Raw genomic sequence first — 15,443 nt, forward strand, 5'->3', positions numbered from 1 at the left:
GGTGGTCCATTGGAACCCTAGGTTAAAGGTACATGGAGTTCACCTCCCTAGATGCCAAAAACAAAGGAAATGGAATCTAGGAAGTACTTACTTTGATAGCCTAATATAGAGAACAGCGTTGTTCAGTAGGCTGTGAAGATTAGCAAAATCGGGGGTGGCTAGCTAGTGCAGTGAATGGAGTCCTGCCCTGGAATCAGGAGGACCTGAGTTCAAATCTGACCTCAGATGCTTAACACAAAACTAGCTGTGTGACCTTGGGCGAGTCACTTAACCCCAATTGCCCTACCTTCCCCCCTCCAAAAAGCAAAAAATAAAAAATAATTAGCAAAATGTTTATCTAAAGCTTTAGGTATATAGTTAGAGGAAAGAGCACCTGGGTCCAAGTCTCAGATCTGACCCTATGATTAGCTTTTTATCCATGAGCAAGTCATTATGAACCTCAGTTTCCTTGTCTATACAACAGTGTAATAAGACCATGGACTCTCTACTTCAACGGCTTGTTGTGAGGCAAATGTGAGATAAATGTTAGCTACCCAGGCCACCATAGCTTCAGTATACTCAGCAACTGCAATCCATATTTGAAATTAAAATGACAAAAAGAGAAGAAAGCACAAAGAAAATGAGAAGATATTCCTGCAGTAACAGCCAAATTGAACCCCTGTCAATCATGATGGGAAGGGATGTGCAGGAACCCTTGCCAGGGAGTCCCCTTAGCCTGAACTGTTCCAGCTGGAAATCAGCTTGCAGATCAGCAGGGCTGGAGAATGCACCAGGTTTCCCCACTCAAAGCTGTAAGGCAACTATTAAAACACTGTGAATTATTTTGGAACCAAGGTTGCAACCAGCTTAAGTTTCATTATGGTAATTCATCAAATAAGGCAAAAGAGCTGACAGTTTGTCTACAGCTCCATGCTCACTGGAGTAAAGCCTGCCTGGGAGACTTTCCCAGACACTAGTATAGGTCATCAGAAACTGACGATCTCAGCCAATCGAGGGCGTCTGGTCACCTTACTTGAAATCAGCCAGGCTTTGTTCCTTTCTTTTTTCTTTTCTGGCCAGAGTCAAGTCTGGCTCTCATGACGGGCACACCCATTGTGAGCAAGCATATTTTTACTGTCCTAGATAACATTTCTGCTGCTGTTAGGCCTCAGGGAAAGAGAGACAGAGAGGCCTCAGTGAATACAGAAGCAAGCTGTCCTTAGAGCAGTGCTGACTTCTGAAAAGCCATTTAAGTAGGAGAGGATAAAATGAACAATAATTGAAAACTGGTCTAGAGTGGTGGAAGAGAAAACCTTCAGAGGAGGCTCTGATGCAGTCATGGGATCACAGATTCAGAGCTAGAAGGAACCTTGGAGATTATAGAATCCAGCCCCTTTATTTTGTTGTTCATTTGTTTTAGTCAAGTCCAGCTCCTTTTGGGGTTTTCTTGGCAAAGATTTGCCAAGGTTTGCCCATTTCCTTCTCATTTTACAAATGAAGAAACTGAGGCAAATAGGGCTAAGTGACTTACCCAGGGTTACACAGCCAGTAAGTGCCTGAGGCAGCATTTGAACTCAGGTGTTCCTTCCCTCTATCCACTGCACCACCTCGCTGCCCCTTATTTTACAGATGAGAACATTTAAGCCTAGAGGGGTTAAGGGAATTGCCCAGGGTCACGTGGCTAGTAGTGTCTGAGGTTGGATTTGAACCCAGGAATTTCTGATTCCAAGGCCCGCCCTCAATGGTTTACAAAGTATTTTGCTCATAACAATCCTGTGATATAGGTAAGTACAAAAATTATCATCCCTGTTTTTCATGTAATACTTAGATTCCCAAGCTGTGACCTTGGAGAGATCAGAGGATCAGCCCTCCAAATAATAATAATTCTTTGACTTACATTGTTTCCCATCCCCAAGTTTGCCTCGAAAAATCCCAGAATGTCGCTTTATGAATAGGTCTTCTCAGATGTGGGTAAAAGGGTACCCAGAGCCCATACAAAGTTTTCAAGGAACATATATTGATGGCCTTTATTCCACTTCCCTGAAAATGCAGAAAGATCTCCCACTAGTCCATAAACAATCAATATAATTCTACCTCTTCAAAGGATCCCTTTGGTAGGGAAGTTACCTAGAGGTTATTAACAAGGTAACCCTTGACAATCCAGCTAGCCACCTTCCATCCCAGAAGTTCATCCTACCATTTCATCTCATGGTACTATCTGAGAGTTTAGACCTCTCTAGGGAGAGAAATCCACTTGGTTTTGTTAGAAAAATATTCTGGTAAGTGCCATTTCTTTCTCAGAGACCCATAGTGACATTAAAGTGACATTTATGGTACTACCTTGAGGGCTTGTATACTAGTTCAGAAGTGATTACTAGAGGCAAGATCCTTTACCCTGAGACCAGCACTGTCCAAATAACTCATGCTAATAGTAGAGGTCAAAGTTCAAATCTTTTGTTCTCCCATATCATGGTTTATCTCTTATTGTTGCCCCTTTATCTTTGGGGATAGCATTAATTCTCTTTCAAAGAGATTGACATTGTCCAAGTATTCTTCTTCTCTCTCTACAAGGCTGGGTCCCAAGACTTTCCAACTTGACATTGCTCAGCTGAGTCAAGTACAAGGTTGGCTCTGCTCTTTGCTTGCTAGATGGCTGTATTTGGAGGAATCACACTGTCCAGAATCCTCACTCCTTCAAATATTCAAGAACCTGGGACTCAAGAATTCTCAATTGTTCTCTAGAGAGCTGGAGTTCAGGGACACACACCCATGTTCCACCATTTGGGCCATGTGGTTCCTGTAGCAGCAAGCACCCTAGCATACCCACAATGGCTGCTAGTATGTGTTCTTTGATCTGCTTTTCTAAAGGACAGCAACTCAAAAAGGGGTTAACAATCTTACTTTAATCAAACAAACATATATCAGTTACCTAGTTCAAGGGAAAATGTCTGCACCCTGAACTTCAGAGAATACAGACAGAAAACAACACAATTCAGCAGACAGGGCTTCTAGCTGTCTGACCATTACATCCAGAGAGAAGCACCAATATCTGGGTTTTCAAAGCCAGGGAGCTCAACTGCTGCTCAGAGTCTCATCTGGTCAAATCATACAACTCATCCCAAAGTGAGCCCCAAAGCGAAACCTTGAGTCAGAGGTATATATAGCCCTCTCCAGGGTCAGCGAACATCACAACCCTCATGATTCCCTTGACTACAAAGTAACAAAAATTGTGCCTTCCTGAAAAACAAGCCTCCCACCGCAGGCTCCAGGTGAGCACATGCCTCCTATTAGGGAGTAGAGTATATTTTCAAATCAGGAAAGGTCCTCAAATTCACCTAGGCTTATTAAGGGGCAGGGAAGATCTTCAGATTTCTACAGTTCCCCTCTCCCTGGAAGTCATGCTGCCTTTCCCACTTCCTCTCCAGGGTCTGGTCATTCAGAATTTAGGGATTCAGAATCTGCCTCTGGGGCTGAGTTGAGAAACGACCAAAGTTCACTTTCAGGTCTCTGGTCTATTAACTGTATTCAGAACAGGGGGAAATAAAAGGGGGACTGAGTCTATAAGTCACCTCAGACCCTGGATGAAGAAGTTTATCTTTTCCTTACATTCAATTCATTTTAAAAATGCTTGGTAAGTGTTTACTGTGTGTTAGACCCTAGGAACATAGAGACAGATATGAAATAGACTGAGTTCTCAAGAAGTTTATCATCTCTTGGGGAAAAAAGACATGTACACAAATAATAATGAAAAATATGACAAGTACAAAGGAGACGTCCGGATAAAATGCTACGAGAAATTTGTAGAAGGGGCAAGCTTTCGGTTGGAGGGTGCTGTGGAGCAGGAGAGAAAGGGAAGGAGGGAAGGCTTTGTAGAAGAGGAGGAGGTGTCTGACTTCGACCTTGACGGCAGGAACTTCAACAGGCAGAGAGTGAAGGGGCTGAACATACTGGAATGTAGAACAGAAAGGGAAGAGAAGTGCCCAGGCACTGAGCTAAGTGCTTTACAAATATCACCTCATTTGGTCTTCACAATTCTGGGAGATAGGTGCTGTTATTATCCTCATTTTACTGATGAAGAAACTGAGGCAAACAGAGGTGAAGTCACTCACCCAGGGTCACACAGCTGGGGCCTCATTTGAACTTCAGACTTGGCCCTCTATCCACTGAGCCACCTAATTACATCAGAGAACAGGCAAAAGTACAGAGATGGGACAGGAAAGAATGGAGAAGGCTGGGGTGGGTGAATATTAACAGACAGTATATGAAAAGAAATAGAAAGTGATAAGGCTAAACCAGCAAGTTGGAACAAAATTGATGGAGGGCTTCAAAAGCCAGGACAAAAAGGTTTATCATTTATTCAGTAGGTAATAAGGAGTAGTTCAGAATTTGTGAGGAGGGGGTGATGTAATCAGAGCAGTTTGAAGGGGGAATTAGTGAGGGTAATATAAACTGGAAACTACTTAGGAGGGGATGACAGGTGCATCATATAGTATATCATAAAGAAAAAGGTAACCTTGCATCCTGACTCCCATCTCCATAAATTCATAACATGTCTTAAGTTCTCATGTAAATACCCTCCCCAAGAACACTTCTCATCAGGAGTGTATTTCTCAAAATGTTCTAACGTGTTCTTTTTGTCCCCCCATCTTTCTTCCTTTTTTAAGTTTTATGTTTGGGTTGGGAGGGAGGAAGCCTTGTGGCTTTTCCCCTTCCTTCCTGGCAGTTGGGATGTGTTCGGAATGGCCTAGTGGCTGGACTCCAGCAGAGGCAGCTGTTACACAGTACACCCCGTGGTGGCCAAGGCCTCTGAGACAATGTGAACCGAACCAACAGACTCTCAGCCTAATTCATCCTAATACCTGAGCATGACTTTAGCTTGAACTTAATAAATGCTTGTTGACTAACTGACTGATTAGTCAAAAGGTCTCCTTTGGAATAGCATGAAGGACTAATGTTTTCCACCCAGCACATGGAAAGCAGACCTCTCATATTAACACCAGAACTGGTGTGTGCCTGGGGTTAGAGTGGTGGGTTGATAGTGTAGGGCATTTAAAAAAGCATCTTACATGCTCTTTTCTGTCAATACTGCTATCTGAGCCTTGGAAATAGCCTGAAGGACATGGAGGGGATCTGGTAAGTGATAAGAGGCACTTTCTGTCAGACAGGGCTACTTCTGTTGTTTCAGCAAATTTTCGTTAGATCCAGTAATAAACACTTTAAATCCAGTCCCCTAGTCAAAAAATTATTGGCTCCATCTTGAGGACAGAAAAACTCTTTTCCCTCAAGAAACACACATGTATGATAAGGTCTGTGTCTTTCTCATATTTTCTTTAGCATCAAAACCAGGAGTATCTTTGTAATTGAAACTAAACAGCAATACTCCAGTGGTATTATGGGGATGGGGGCATGTAAGTATGTGTGTGTGGGAGTATTTCTGTAAGTTGTATTTTTCTTCTGTTGATCACAGCATAACTTCCTCTTTGGTTCACCAGACTAAATCTCTGCTGTGAAGCCTAACCTATAATGACCGTTGTATGTTTACTTTCTTTTCAGTTCTAGGGAAAATCCGGACCGCAGTAGGCAGTGCCCAGCTTCTCATGGCCCAGAAATTCTACCAGTTCAGAGAACTGTGTGAAGAAAACCTGGTATGTAATTCTCCCTTGTAGCTATTATGGCAGGGCTGGCATTGCTGGGGAGAGATTCAGTGCTGAATCAAGCTCCCTCTGACTGGATTAAGTTAAAGGTCATTTATGAAGCTTCCTACCTGGAGTAAAGAATTTTATGGTGATCCTTACTCCTTGCCTTTCATTGCTAAGATTTTTGTTCAACTGTCTTTGGAGTATTTCAAATATAAGAGAAAGTGGCCAGGTCCCTTGGGAGAAGAGCAGTGATGCTAAAAGCAGGCAGGGAAACCTAGAAAAGAGTAATGGAGACACAATTTATTCATTCACAGTTTTGCCCACTTCTGACAAAGCCATTCCCTCCCACCCTCCCCTTGTTAATCGCTCTTGGGAGAGTTTGACACACTGTTTTAAACAGTGAATGCTCCTTTAGAATCTTTGGGGCTTACTCTATTCAGTGTATTTCAGAGGTCAGAGATTAGTTACTCAATATAAATATTCCCTTCAACCACAAGAATGGTCCACCCAAAGTTTTGGGCCAGAAAGATGTGGTAAAGCACTACCTGACATCTATCTTTAAGACAATGTAATGGAACAAGCTCTCAACTTAAGAGTCAGAGAGATCTTAGCTTTACATCCTACTTCTGACCTTACTAGTTATGATCAGAGATGAGTCATGTAACCACTCAGCCTCTCAGTTTCTCCATTTGTAAAACAGAAATGGGAAGGGTGGGCCCAGACCTGTGATTTCATCAGAGAAGAGCAAGACTAGTATGGAAATTTCCTCCACCAAAGCAGATCAACCATTCATTTATAACTTATACCATAGAGAGTTACCTGGGACACAGATGTTAAGTGACCTGTTTGTGGTGACACAGCTAATATGCACTGTCATCCCAGAATCCCAGAATTATTAGAATGCCAATGGGCATGCATCAGAAGCAAGACTGGAAGGCAGGTCTTCTCCACTCTAACAAGATTCCACATAACTGTTGCCTCCCTAAAAATAAAGATAATAATACTTATGCTTTCTTCCTCAGGGAATGTTGGAAGGAGAATGCTTTCTAATTCTAAAGTAATGAAGTATACATGCTGTTGTTTTTAGCAATGGTTCCTTTTTCTACAAGCAAATTATACAAGAATAACTTCCCCAAATTTATTTGGACAGTTCTGAAAAGCTGAACAAAGTAGATAAAAAGAAAAATATGTGTAGAAAAGAAGAAAGTTAATATTACGCAACCCACACTATTATCTGATGAGGAGGAAAAAATGGATTATCGAAATCTGCCCAGTGACAAGGCAAAAGAGTTTCATCCTCCTATACCAAACTTTCACAAAAACTGCTAACAAGGTTTTGATCTGGGCAAAATTGTTAATAAGGGAAAGTTTGTCCTTTATGCCATTGTCCTTCCCTTCTTCACTTCCCTGCCTCCTTTTGGCATCACCCCTCACTTCTGAAGAGGGGTTTACCTTTCCTCCCCCCGGAACCAGGCAAAACTTCTCTGTTCTTTGTCCATTTGAGGGGAAGACAAGGGGAATTCTCTTTTGAGATTTTCTACAATAGGGAATAATGAGTTTAATTAAATCTCTGCTAGTAAAGGAGTTTGTTAATATATAACCCTGCTGAATCAGAATTTCTAAATGATCTCTTTAAGGAAGGTTGCTAATGCCAGGACCTTCAGATGACTGGACATGGACTGGTGGGGAAAATATTTGAGGCTTGATGGGAGAGTTGTTGATGATAGCACTACCAGGTGATAGACTGAGTTTCAATTCTGTTTTTCTCCTTTGTCCATTTTAGTGGGAAGCACCAATGAGCTGGCCAAGAGTGGCAGCAAGAGGTAGATAAGCAGGAATTAAAACAAAACAGAACAAAAAAAGTAATAAAGGGGGTTTATTTGTTTGCTCAGTTAGCTTGCCTGGGCCCCACATGTTCTCCCTTGTCATGGCTTTCAGATTTTTATATTGTACAGAAAACCTGCATTAACCCTAATCTCTCCTCTGTACTTCGGGCCCGAATGTCCAACTGACTAGAACATTTCCATGTTCCAACTAGTGCAACAAACTCAGAATTTGCAAAAGTGCACCCAGGTTCACTAACCTGTCTCCTCCTGGCTTTCTTGCCTCTTTTGATGGCTCCCAGTTAGCCAGGCTCAGTATTCCATCTTCATCTCCACACCCTCCCCATCATTGCTAATCAGTTGCAGAGTCCTGTTGATTCTACCACCACAATGTCTCTCACATTTGGTACCTTTCTACCCACGCTCTATCATTGACCTCAGCACCTCAACCCCTCTAACCTAGATTATTGTAGTACTGTCCTAATTATTCTCCCTGCCTCCATCTTTGCTCCTTATCAGTTCCACAGCTACCAAAATAATCTTTCTTAAGGCACAGGTTTGACTGCCACTCCTCTCCTCAAAAACTTCAGTGGCTCTCTATTGCAGATGGGGTAAAGTTCATTCTCCCAAGGCCCCTCCTAGGGACCTTAAATGAGGCTCCCATGAATCTTTCTAGCCTTATGTCACTTTATTCCTCTTTATGCAAAATCTCAGAATCATGGAATTGAAAAGATTCTCTCAGAGACTATCTAGTCTAACTCATGCTTGCTCATCTAAGCCTTCGCTTGAAGACCAACTAGTTCATTCTAAATTTAGAAAGCTCTTAATTTCTAAGAAATTTCTTGACATCTAGGCTACTTCTTTGTTTCTCCATCTTTAACACTTCTGCTTCTGCTTCCAAGGGCCAAACAGAAGAGTTAATCCTTTCTCTAGTTCTGCAACACCCGAGGAATGCTACCATCTACAATCCTATGAATTTTGAAGAGTTTGTCAAAGTGTTATTATGAGTTTATTTAAATAATCAATACTGTTACAAAATAACACAGGGAGATATTATTTCACAAAAAATACAGAATTTTGAAATTAAAGGAGAATTCAGTGGCCATTTAGGTCAACCCCCTACAGAAAATGAATACCCACTTATAACAGACCTGACAAGTGGTCATTCAAGCCTTTGTTTGAATACTTCCAGCAAGGGTAGTTGACTGCTTCTTGAGGCAATGCATTTCACTTTTGGACAGCTCTAACTATTGGGAAAAAGCCTGGTGTCAGGCCTCAGTTTACCTCTTTGCAGTTTCTACCTTTTACTCTGCTTCCATCCTCTGTAGCCAACAGGATACATTTATAGGCCCTCCTCCACCTGTCAGTTCTTCAAATACTTTAAGATAATTATGTCTTCCCTGAGTCTTTTCTTCTTCAGGCTACATATCTCCAGTACTTTCAGCCAAACTTCATATGGAATCGATTAAAGTTCCTTTGCCTCCTCTGGATGTTCTTGAGTCTATCAGTGTCCTTCATCTGTGGTGTCTAGAACGGAACACCATGCTCCAGAGGGAGTCTGACCAGGAGAGCACAGAGGAACAATCACCACCCCCCCCTTATTCCTGGAAGCTGTGGTTCTTCTTGTAGCCCAAGGTCATGTGAAATCTTTCATGAAGCCTTCCTTGTTCTTTCTTGTTTTAAGTATTCTCTCCCTTCTCAGACTGGACAGTTCCTTTCTTCAACTTTATCAGCATACATTTCAAATCTCTCTCTCCAGTAAACAACATGACTCTCACTTCCTGGTACACTGCCATGTACATAGTAGTGGTGCCTTGCCCAGAATGTTTTTTGATTAGAAAGTGGATCAGATCTGGGAACCAGGAAAGACAAAATCTTTCAGCCACCACTGAGCTCCTATTCTGAGGAGGAGAATATTAACAGTGATACTTTACATTTATATGGTTCCTTATACTTCCAAAAGCACAGACTAAATGATTAGATCTTGAAGAATGAGAATTGCTTATAAAGATTCCTTTTACCTAAAGAAATCAACTTCTCCCTCTTCCTCACTCCCACTTTCCAAATATTAGTTGAATTAAGGGATTTTATTTCATTGGATACCAGTTAACATCCTAACTCAATTACTGTAGTCAAGTTGCTTACATACTTTTTTTGTTACCAGTTTTCTTATCTATGAAAGATTCCTTCCAGGTCCTTTACAAGATATTTATAGGTAGGCAGGTAGGAATAAAATATATACCTAACCTTTTTGGTGAGTGGGGCATAATTTCTTCACGTTGTGGTGGTACATGGGCTTTTAGGAACCATTGAAACAATGACAAGAGCAAATAGTGGTGTTAGTTTTCTGTCAAAAAACTGCAGTTTGACTGTGAGCTAAGAATGATTTTCATATTTTTAAATAAAGTTTTATTGTATTTTAAAATTTTTTTAAAAAATATTTTTAGCTTATAGGCCATATAGAAACAGGTAGCGCCCTATAGGCTGTAGTTTGCCAATACTTTGTTTAGAAAATAGTCACAATCTTTAGTGTTACTGTATGTGTTTTAATACTCATCCACATTGTATTTTTTTACATTGTATTTTTTCCAGATCTGTGATTTCATTGATATAGAGAATAGTTCCTATACTGAATGAAGTGAGAAACTTTTTCAACCATGCAGTTGGGACCTCCTCTGACATTGTTATTCTATCACCGTCATCTCAATCCTTATTTGTCTTCCCAATGGCTTGTCTACTCTGTTAGTCTGAGCAAAGGGGCAAAGAGCTATATGTACCATGGGGAGACTGCAAATATAGTAACAAAGGTTTGAGGCCCCTGCCTAGAAGATTTTACTGATCTCCAAAACAGGAACTACTTAGTATTTATTTCCTCAGTAGGATATGGCCCATTAACATGAAGATGGAGATACCTACTAAAAAGTCATCAGCCTTCTCTGAGCCAGATTTGGCAAAAAAAAATTTTATAAGTCTTAGTTCTTAAACTCAACATAGACTGAAGAACAAATTTTCACCACCTGAACTCAGTTGCACCTAGATGGGATTTTTATCATGTCAAAGATTCACAGAATTTAAAGTATATTTGCAAAGTTTAGAATCTATATCTACATTTAACTCCATGAAGTAGAAAATGTCAATAACAATGCCATGTAGTACCTGAAGCTTACATGCACACATACTCTCTCTCTCTCTCTCTCTGTCTCTCTCTGTCTCTCTCTCTGTCTCTCTCTCTCTCTCTGTCTCTCTCTCTCTCTCTCTCTCTCTCTCTCTCTCTCTCTCTCTCTCAGCCCCCTCCCTCCCTTCCTCTCATACTCACTCCACTGGATCTATGATCTTACCACTTTGAGAATTCCTTTCTCCTGATGAATATTTCCACCCATCCATGCCTGCCCATCCTGTGTATCTCTTGGCCATATTCTCTCAAAAATTCTGCACAGAGCTTCTTCTGATGCCTTACAATGATTTGGAAGCCCCCCTGGTTTCTAAAAACCTATGCTAGTTGCATGTAAGTGCTGTCCAGTTATGCCATGAAGAAAATAATTTCAGTATGGTCCCTGTAAGAGACTGAGTCTATTTCCCATGGTCCAACCTAAAGAACTATAGAGAGACACATCACCAATATGTTGGCTACCTTTTTTTGTTTGTTTTGGTCATGAGCACTCACAGGAAACAAAAAAAATTTTTAAAGGACCTCAGTTCTTTATAATTCCCTTCTTCTTCCATAGAATTGATAGCAAAGTGGTGGGAAAGGTAAAGAATATGTTAAGCATCACACAGTTTTTAGGCTGTTGATAAACTTTAATTTGACTGTTGGTACTCTAAATGTGAGCTCCTTATGCAATGAGTGTACATATTGGTGGAGAAGGTGAATCATAACACACACACACACACACACACACACATACACACACACAATTTTTAAAAGACATTTACAGAGTACATATATACACTTCCAAAGCCAACCCTGCATTAGCGATGGAGGGAGGGAATCAAATTCTTCTCCTGCAAACCTGTTGTATGGTTGTTCAACTACCTAGCACTTCTAGAACTGGTACTGGGGGGGAAGTGTCATTGAGCACTGGGGTTTAGTTTGAAAAATACAAACTCACTCCTGCCTATCAGGTTGCCACCAGATGTAAGGTTTTGCTTTATATCCAGGAGCTGGAAGGACTAAATGGCCCTAAGTAGAGTGCCTGGCATATGTTCATGCTCTCTTCCACTCCTCTGTCTCCTTAACCTGCCTGTATCACAGGCAGCAGTTTACAACGAGCTAAAGGCAACATCAGGTTTTGGAGCATCTCTTACCTTTGATTGACCTGGTATATTAAACTCATTATACTTTAAAAGGGTATTCTGATTTTCACAAAACCTTAGACCACTTTTCTGGAATGCCCACTGACTAATGTCTGGTTATCTAATTATAAATCTGTTTATATGATTTATAATAATGTCTATTTATATATCTGTTGATATTATATATGTTTATATTCTTATGGTCTGTGGGTTGCATCTTCCAGCAGTGCCAATCACAACCTATCCGTGTATCCCCCTACCATTCAACTGTTCTCCAAGGTCACCACCTCAGGGGATTCCTTCAGAGAATTTTCTCTAAATTTCCTGACATTGTCAAAAAACTAATGAAGCATGGCTGCATGCTCGTTTATGCCTTCAGTTGTCCAAATGCATATATACATTTACCATATTAGTTAATTGAGATTATTTTTAGACCAGGTGTTCTTACCCTGCTATCTATGAACATGATTTTAAGAAATATTTGTAATAATTATAGTTTAATATGATTGAATTTCTGGGTAATCCTATGTCTTTTATTCTATACTTTAAAAAGTGTTATTCTGAGAACAGGTCTATAGACTTCACTGGACTGCCAGGGGATTCTGTGACACAAACCAGGTTAAAAGAACCCCAGTTTTAAACCAATTTAGTCCCAAAGGATATAGTCAAAAGAATTCTAGAACTCTGTTCTTGAGTAATAAAAACATCTTATTTGCTAACACAAAATATAGTACATTGAAAAACCTAGATAGTGAGCATTCTAAACTGTGCAATGAATATCAAAGCTAGATTGCTTACTCTCAGTATCTGGGAGAATTTTCTATTTGTATATTCTTGTGGTGTCCAGAAAAGGTAGGGAGTTTTTGTTGTTGTTATGAAATATGTTTTCATTTAGAAATTGTATTAGAGAATATTCATCTTATTCTTGTCTGCTCTGGGACTTTAAAGATGTCGGACTTATCCAACTTGTGGAGGCAGCTGGGTAGCTAGCTTATCGGATAAAGTACTGAACTGGGAGTCAGAAAGATCTAAGTTCAAATCCAGCCTCAGACCCTTACTAACTGTGTGACCCTGAGCAAGTCACATAATTTCTTTTTGCCTTATTCTACTGGAGAAGGAAATGGCAAACCACTCTAGTGTCTTTGCCAGGCAAACCTCATATGGGGTCACAAAGAGGCACTACTCAGCAACAACAACATGCAGTCTGCCTGGAATGGCAGATGAAGGGAAGAGTGTAACATGCAGCCTTGATATTTGAGACTTCAGATGTGCAAGGGAAATCAAAAAAACATTTTGTGCTCTACTTTAGACGTTTTAAAAAGACATTTTGAAAGTGCCACTTGAATACTGTGAATAAAAAAAGTTTCATAATTTCTTTGCACTAACAGCCACTGAAGTTTGAATATTTTTCTTTCTTTTATACAGAATCCCAATGCTCATCCGAGGCCAACCTCCCAGGACTTAGCAGGGTTTTGGGATATGCTGCAGTTGTCCATTGAAAATATTAGTATGAAATTTGATGAACTTCATCAGTTAAAGGCCAATAATTGGAAACAGATGGATCCTCTTGACAAGAAGGTAGAACAATGTAGATTTTGTATGGTTCATTTAAAAACCTGCACAAACACTGGACAGACTAAATAGGCCTCTCTGCATACAGTCCTGCCGTTTAAAATGTGAAATGAAGCTTATATCAGATTAATTTCATTGTAACGACAATGTTTACATAGTAATCATCTGGGATATTATCTGTAACATGTTTCAGGCATATTTTTAAAGAAAATCTGTCTTTGTGAATCAGAAAATGGGTATGTGGTTTTTTGGGGGTTTGGTTTTTTTTTAGTTTTAGTTTTTGCTTTTTTTTGGTTAATTAAATTTTAAGTTAAATCATATTAGAAAATCAGTCATTAAAAGGAACTGCCTTACATATTGATTTTTAAAGTAAAATAAATGACATCTTTCTACAGTGCATGGTTACAGAGAACAAGAGTTTAACTTCCTTGCACACTAAGATGTGTTACTGAGAAAAATAGGAAACACTGAAAACATCACTGACTTTGGTAATCATTTCATAAATACGGTAATAAAGAAATCACTGTTGTTCAAGCCTAAGAACATACGCCATGAAAATTTCACATTTTCATATTTCAACGGTTGGATTTTCAAAAGTTTTTTGTTTTGTTTTGGGGGAGGTATTGTTCACTGGGTTCCCATGTGCAGTCATATAGAAATAAAGGTTCACATTCTTTCGTTTTAATTGTTGAACCTTAATCTTTAGCCCTGGCTGTGATGGGTCCATCAGTCTCCTATGTGTGAACAAAATCTACCTTCTTAGCCTAGTATGTCTTGATTTTTTTTCGTGCTTTGTCCAGGACTGGCCCATTGGTCAGACAACCCCCTTGACAATTCACCATATAAATATGTACTAAAGGATATGTCCTTGTAATACTCATGACCCTGCTATTTTTCAGGCTTCCTCACCCTCCATGCTGGCATATCCTCTGGGCAGTCCATTGTTAACAGCAACTCAGTTCTATTTGCTGCTATCAAGCATAGGAGTAGTGCTCTTTGGGGTTAATGAGTGACCCTTAAGAACACTCATCCCAAGTGTGTAGCCACTAAATGAACAGGAGGACTGTGCTATTATAACTCTTCCCTCCTTCTTCCATCCCATCCCCACCCCTCACCAGTGCCATCACCCCCAGTACACTTGGCTTGGAAAGGGAAACATGGAAATATCACTGATGCATGTGTGAAGTTTTTCCTGGAAAGAAGAGGGGAGGCTGTTTGTACTCAATCTTAATTTTATTTCATTTCTTTTTTAAGGCTGAGATATAGGTCAATGTTTCTTAAAGTTAATCTATTCATGAGAAGACATTCCTTAAAGTACAGTTTTGTGTGTATACATTTACACATTACATATTCCTACAACACATAAGCAGTGAGTCCCGTGTCCGTTTTTATGCCAATCTTTCTGCTTATTTATTTCTTTTCTAAGAAGGTCAGCTCTAGGACCAGGAATTTACATATCCAAAAGAAGTTACACTCTGAAGAACTGAAATATTATATAACCTACTGAGATTTGGGAATTACTTGACTTGATTCCTGGATGATTAAACAGCCTATCTCTGAATATGATCATACCTTTTCTGCTCCCTGTCCACTTTATAAAGAGCAATACAATACACAAATCGTTCCTGTGAAATAGTACCCACTTTTCTCTCATTCTCCTCTCTTGGAGGCACATAATCTTCACCTTAAATGGAGAGGAGATACCCAAGGTAAATAAGTTTAACTCAGCAGTCTACTCAGTCAGGCGAAGGAAACCATTGTTGTAAACATGAGAAAGTATTCGATCATCCCAGCTTTACCGTGGGCAAAGCCAGTTAACTTTTCTAAGCCTCGGTTTTCACATTTATAAAATGAGAGTGTTGTACTAAATGACCTCCAAAGTCCTTTCCAGGTCTAGAGTGATGGTCCTATAGTATGTGTACTGTGCAGAATGATGTAATCTGTATTATCCGAATCCATTTTCATGCAGTTGGGGGATTTGGGAGTAAGGGCACAAGAAAGGATAGATGCATTTTACTTTAAAACAGTCACACACAAAGCCACTCTACCAAGTGAGTTGGACCAATTTATACGCTGAAAGTTAGCCACCTTTTTCTAAAAGTTCATCTTGGTTTAGATATCTACATTTCCTTATTGG

General features: G+C 40.0%; 1 protein-coding gene across 8 annotated transcripts in view; it reads left to right on the forward strand.

The window, feature by feature from the left end:
• DLGAP1 (DLG associated protein 1) overlaps window positions 1-15,443 on the forward strand; it is a 1,177,715-nt gene that overhangs the window by 1,159,689 nt on the left and 2,583 nt on the right. For all 8 annotated transcript variants that reach the window (XM_069099693.1, XM_069099694.1, XM_069099695.1 and 5 more), the window contains 2 exons: window positions 5,533-5,624; window positions 13,160-13,312. In XM_069099693.1, coding sequence (XP_068955794.1) covers window positions 5,533-5,624; window positions 13,160-13,312 — 245 coding nt within the window. The remainder of the gene's footprint in view (window positions 1-5,532; window positions 5,625-13,159; window positions 13,313-15,443) is intronic.

Source organism: Petaurus breviceps, unplaced genomic scaffold (assembly GCF_028583685.1).
Source record: "Petaurus breviceps papuanus isolate PSGF00001 unplaced genomic scaffold, PetGlider_PUasm1.0 38, whole genome shotgun sequence".
Taxonomy (NCBI): domain Eukaryota; kingdom Metazoa; phylum Chordata; class Mammalia; order Diprotodontia; family Petauridae; genus Petaurus; species Petaurus breviceps.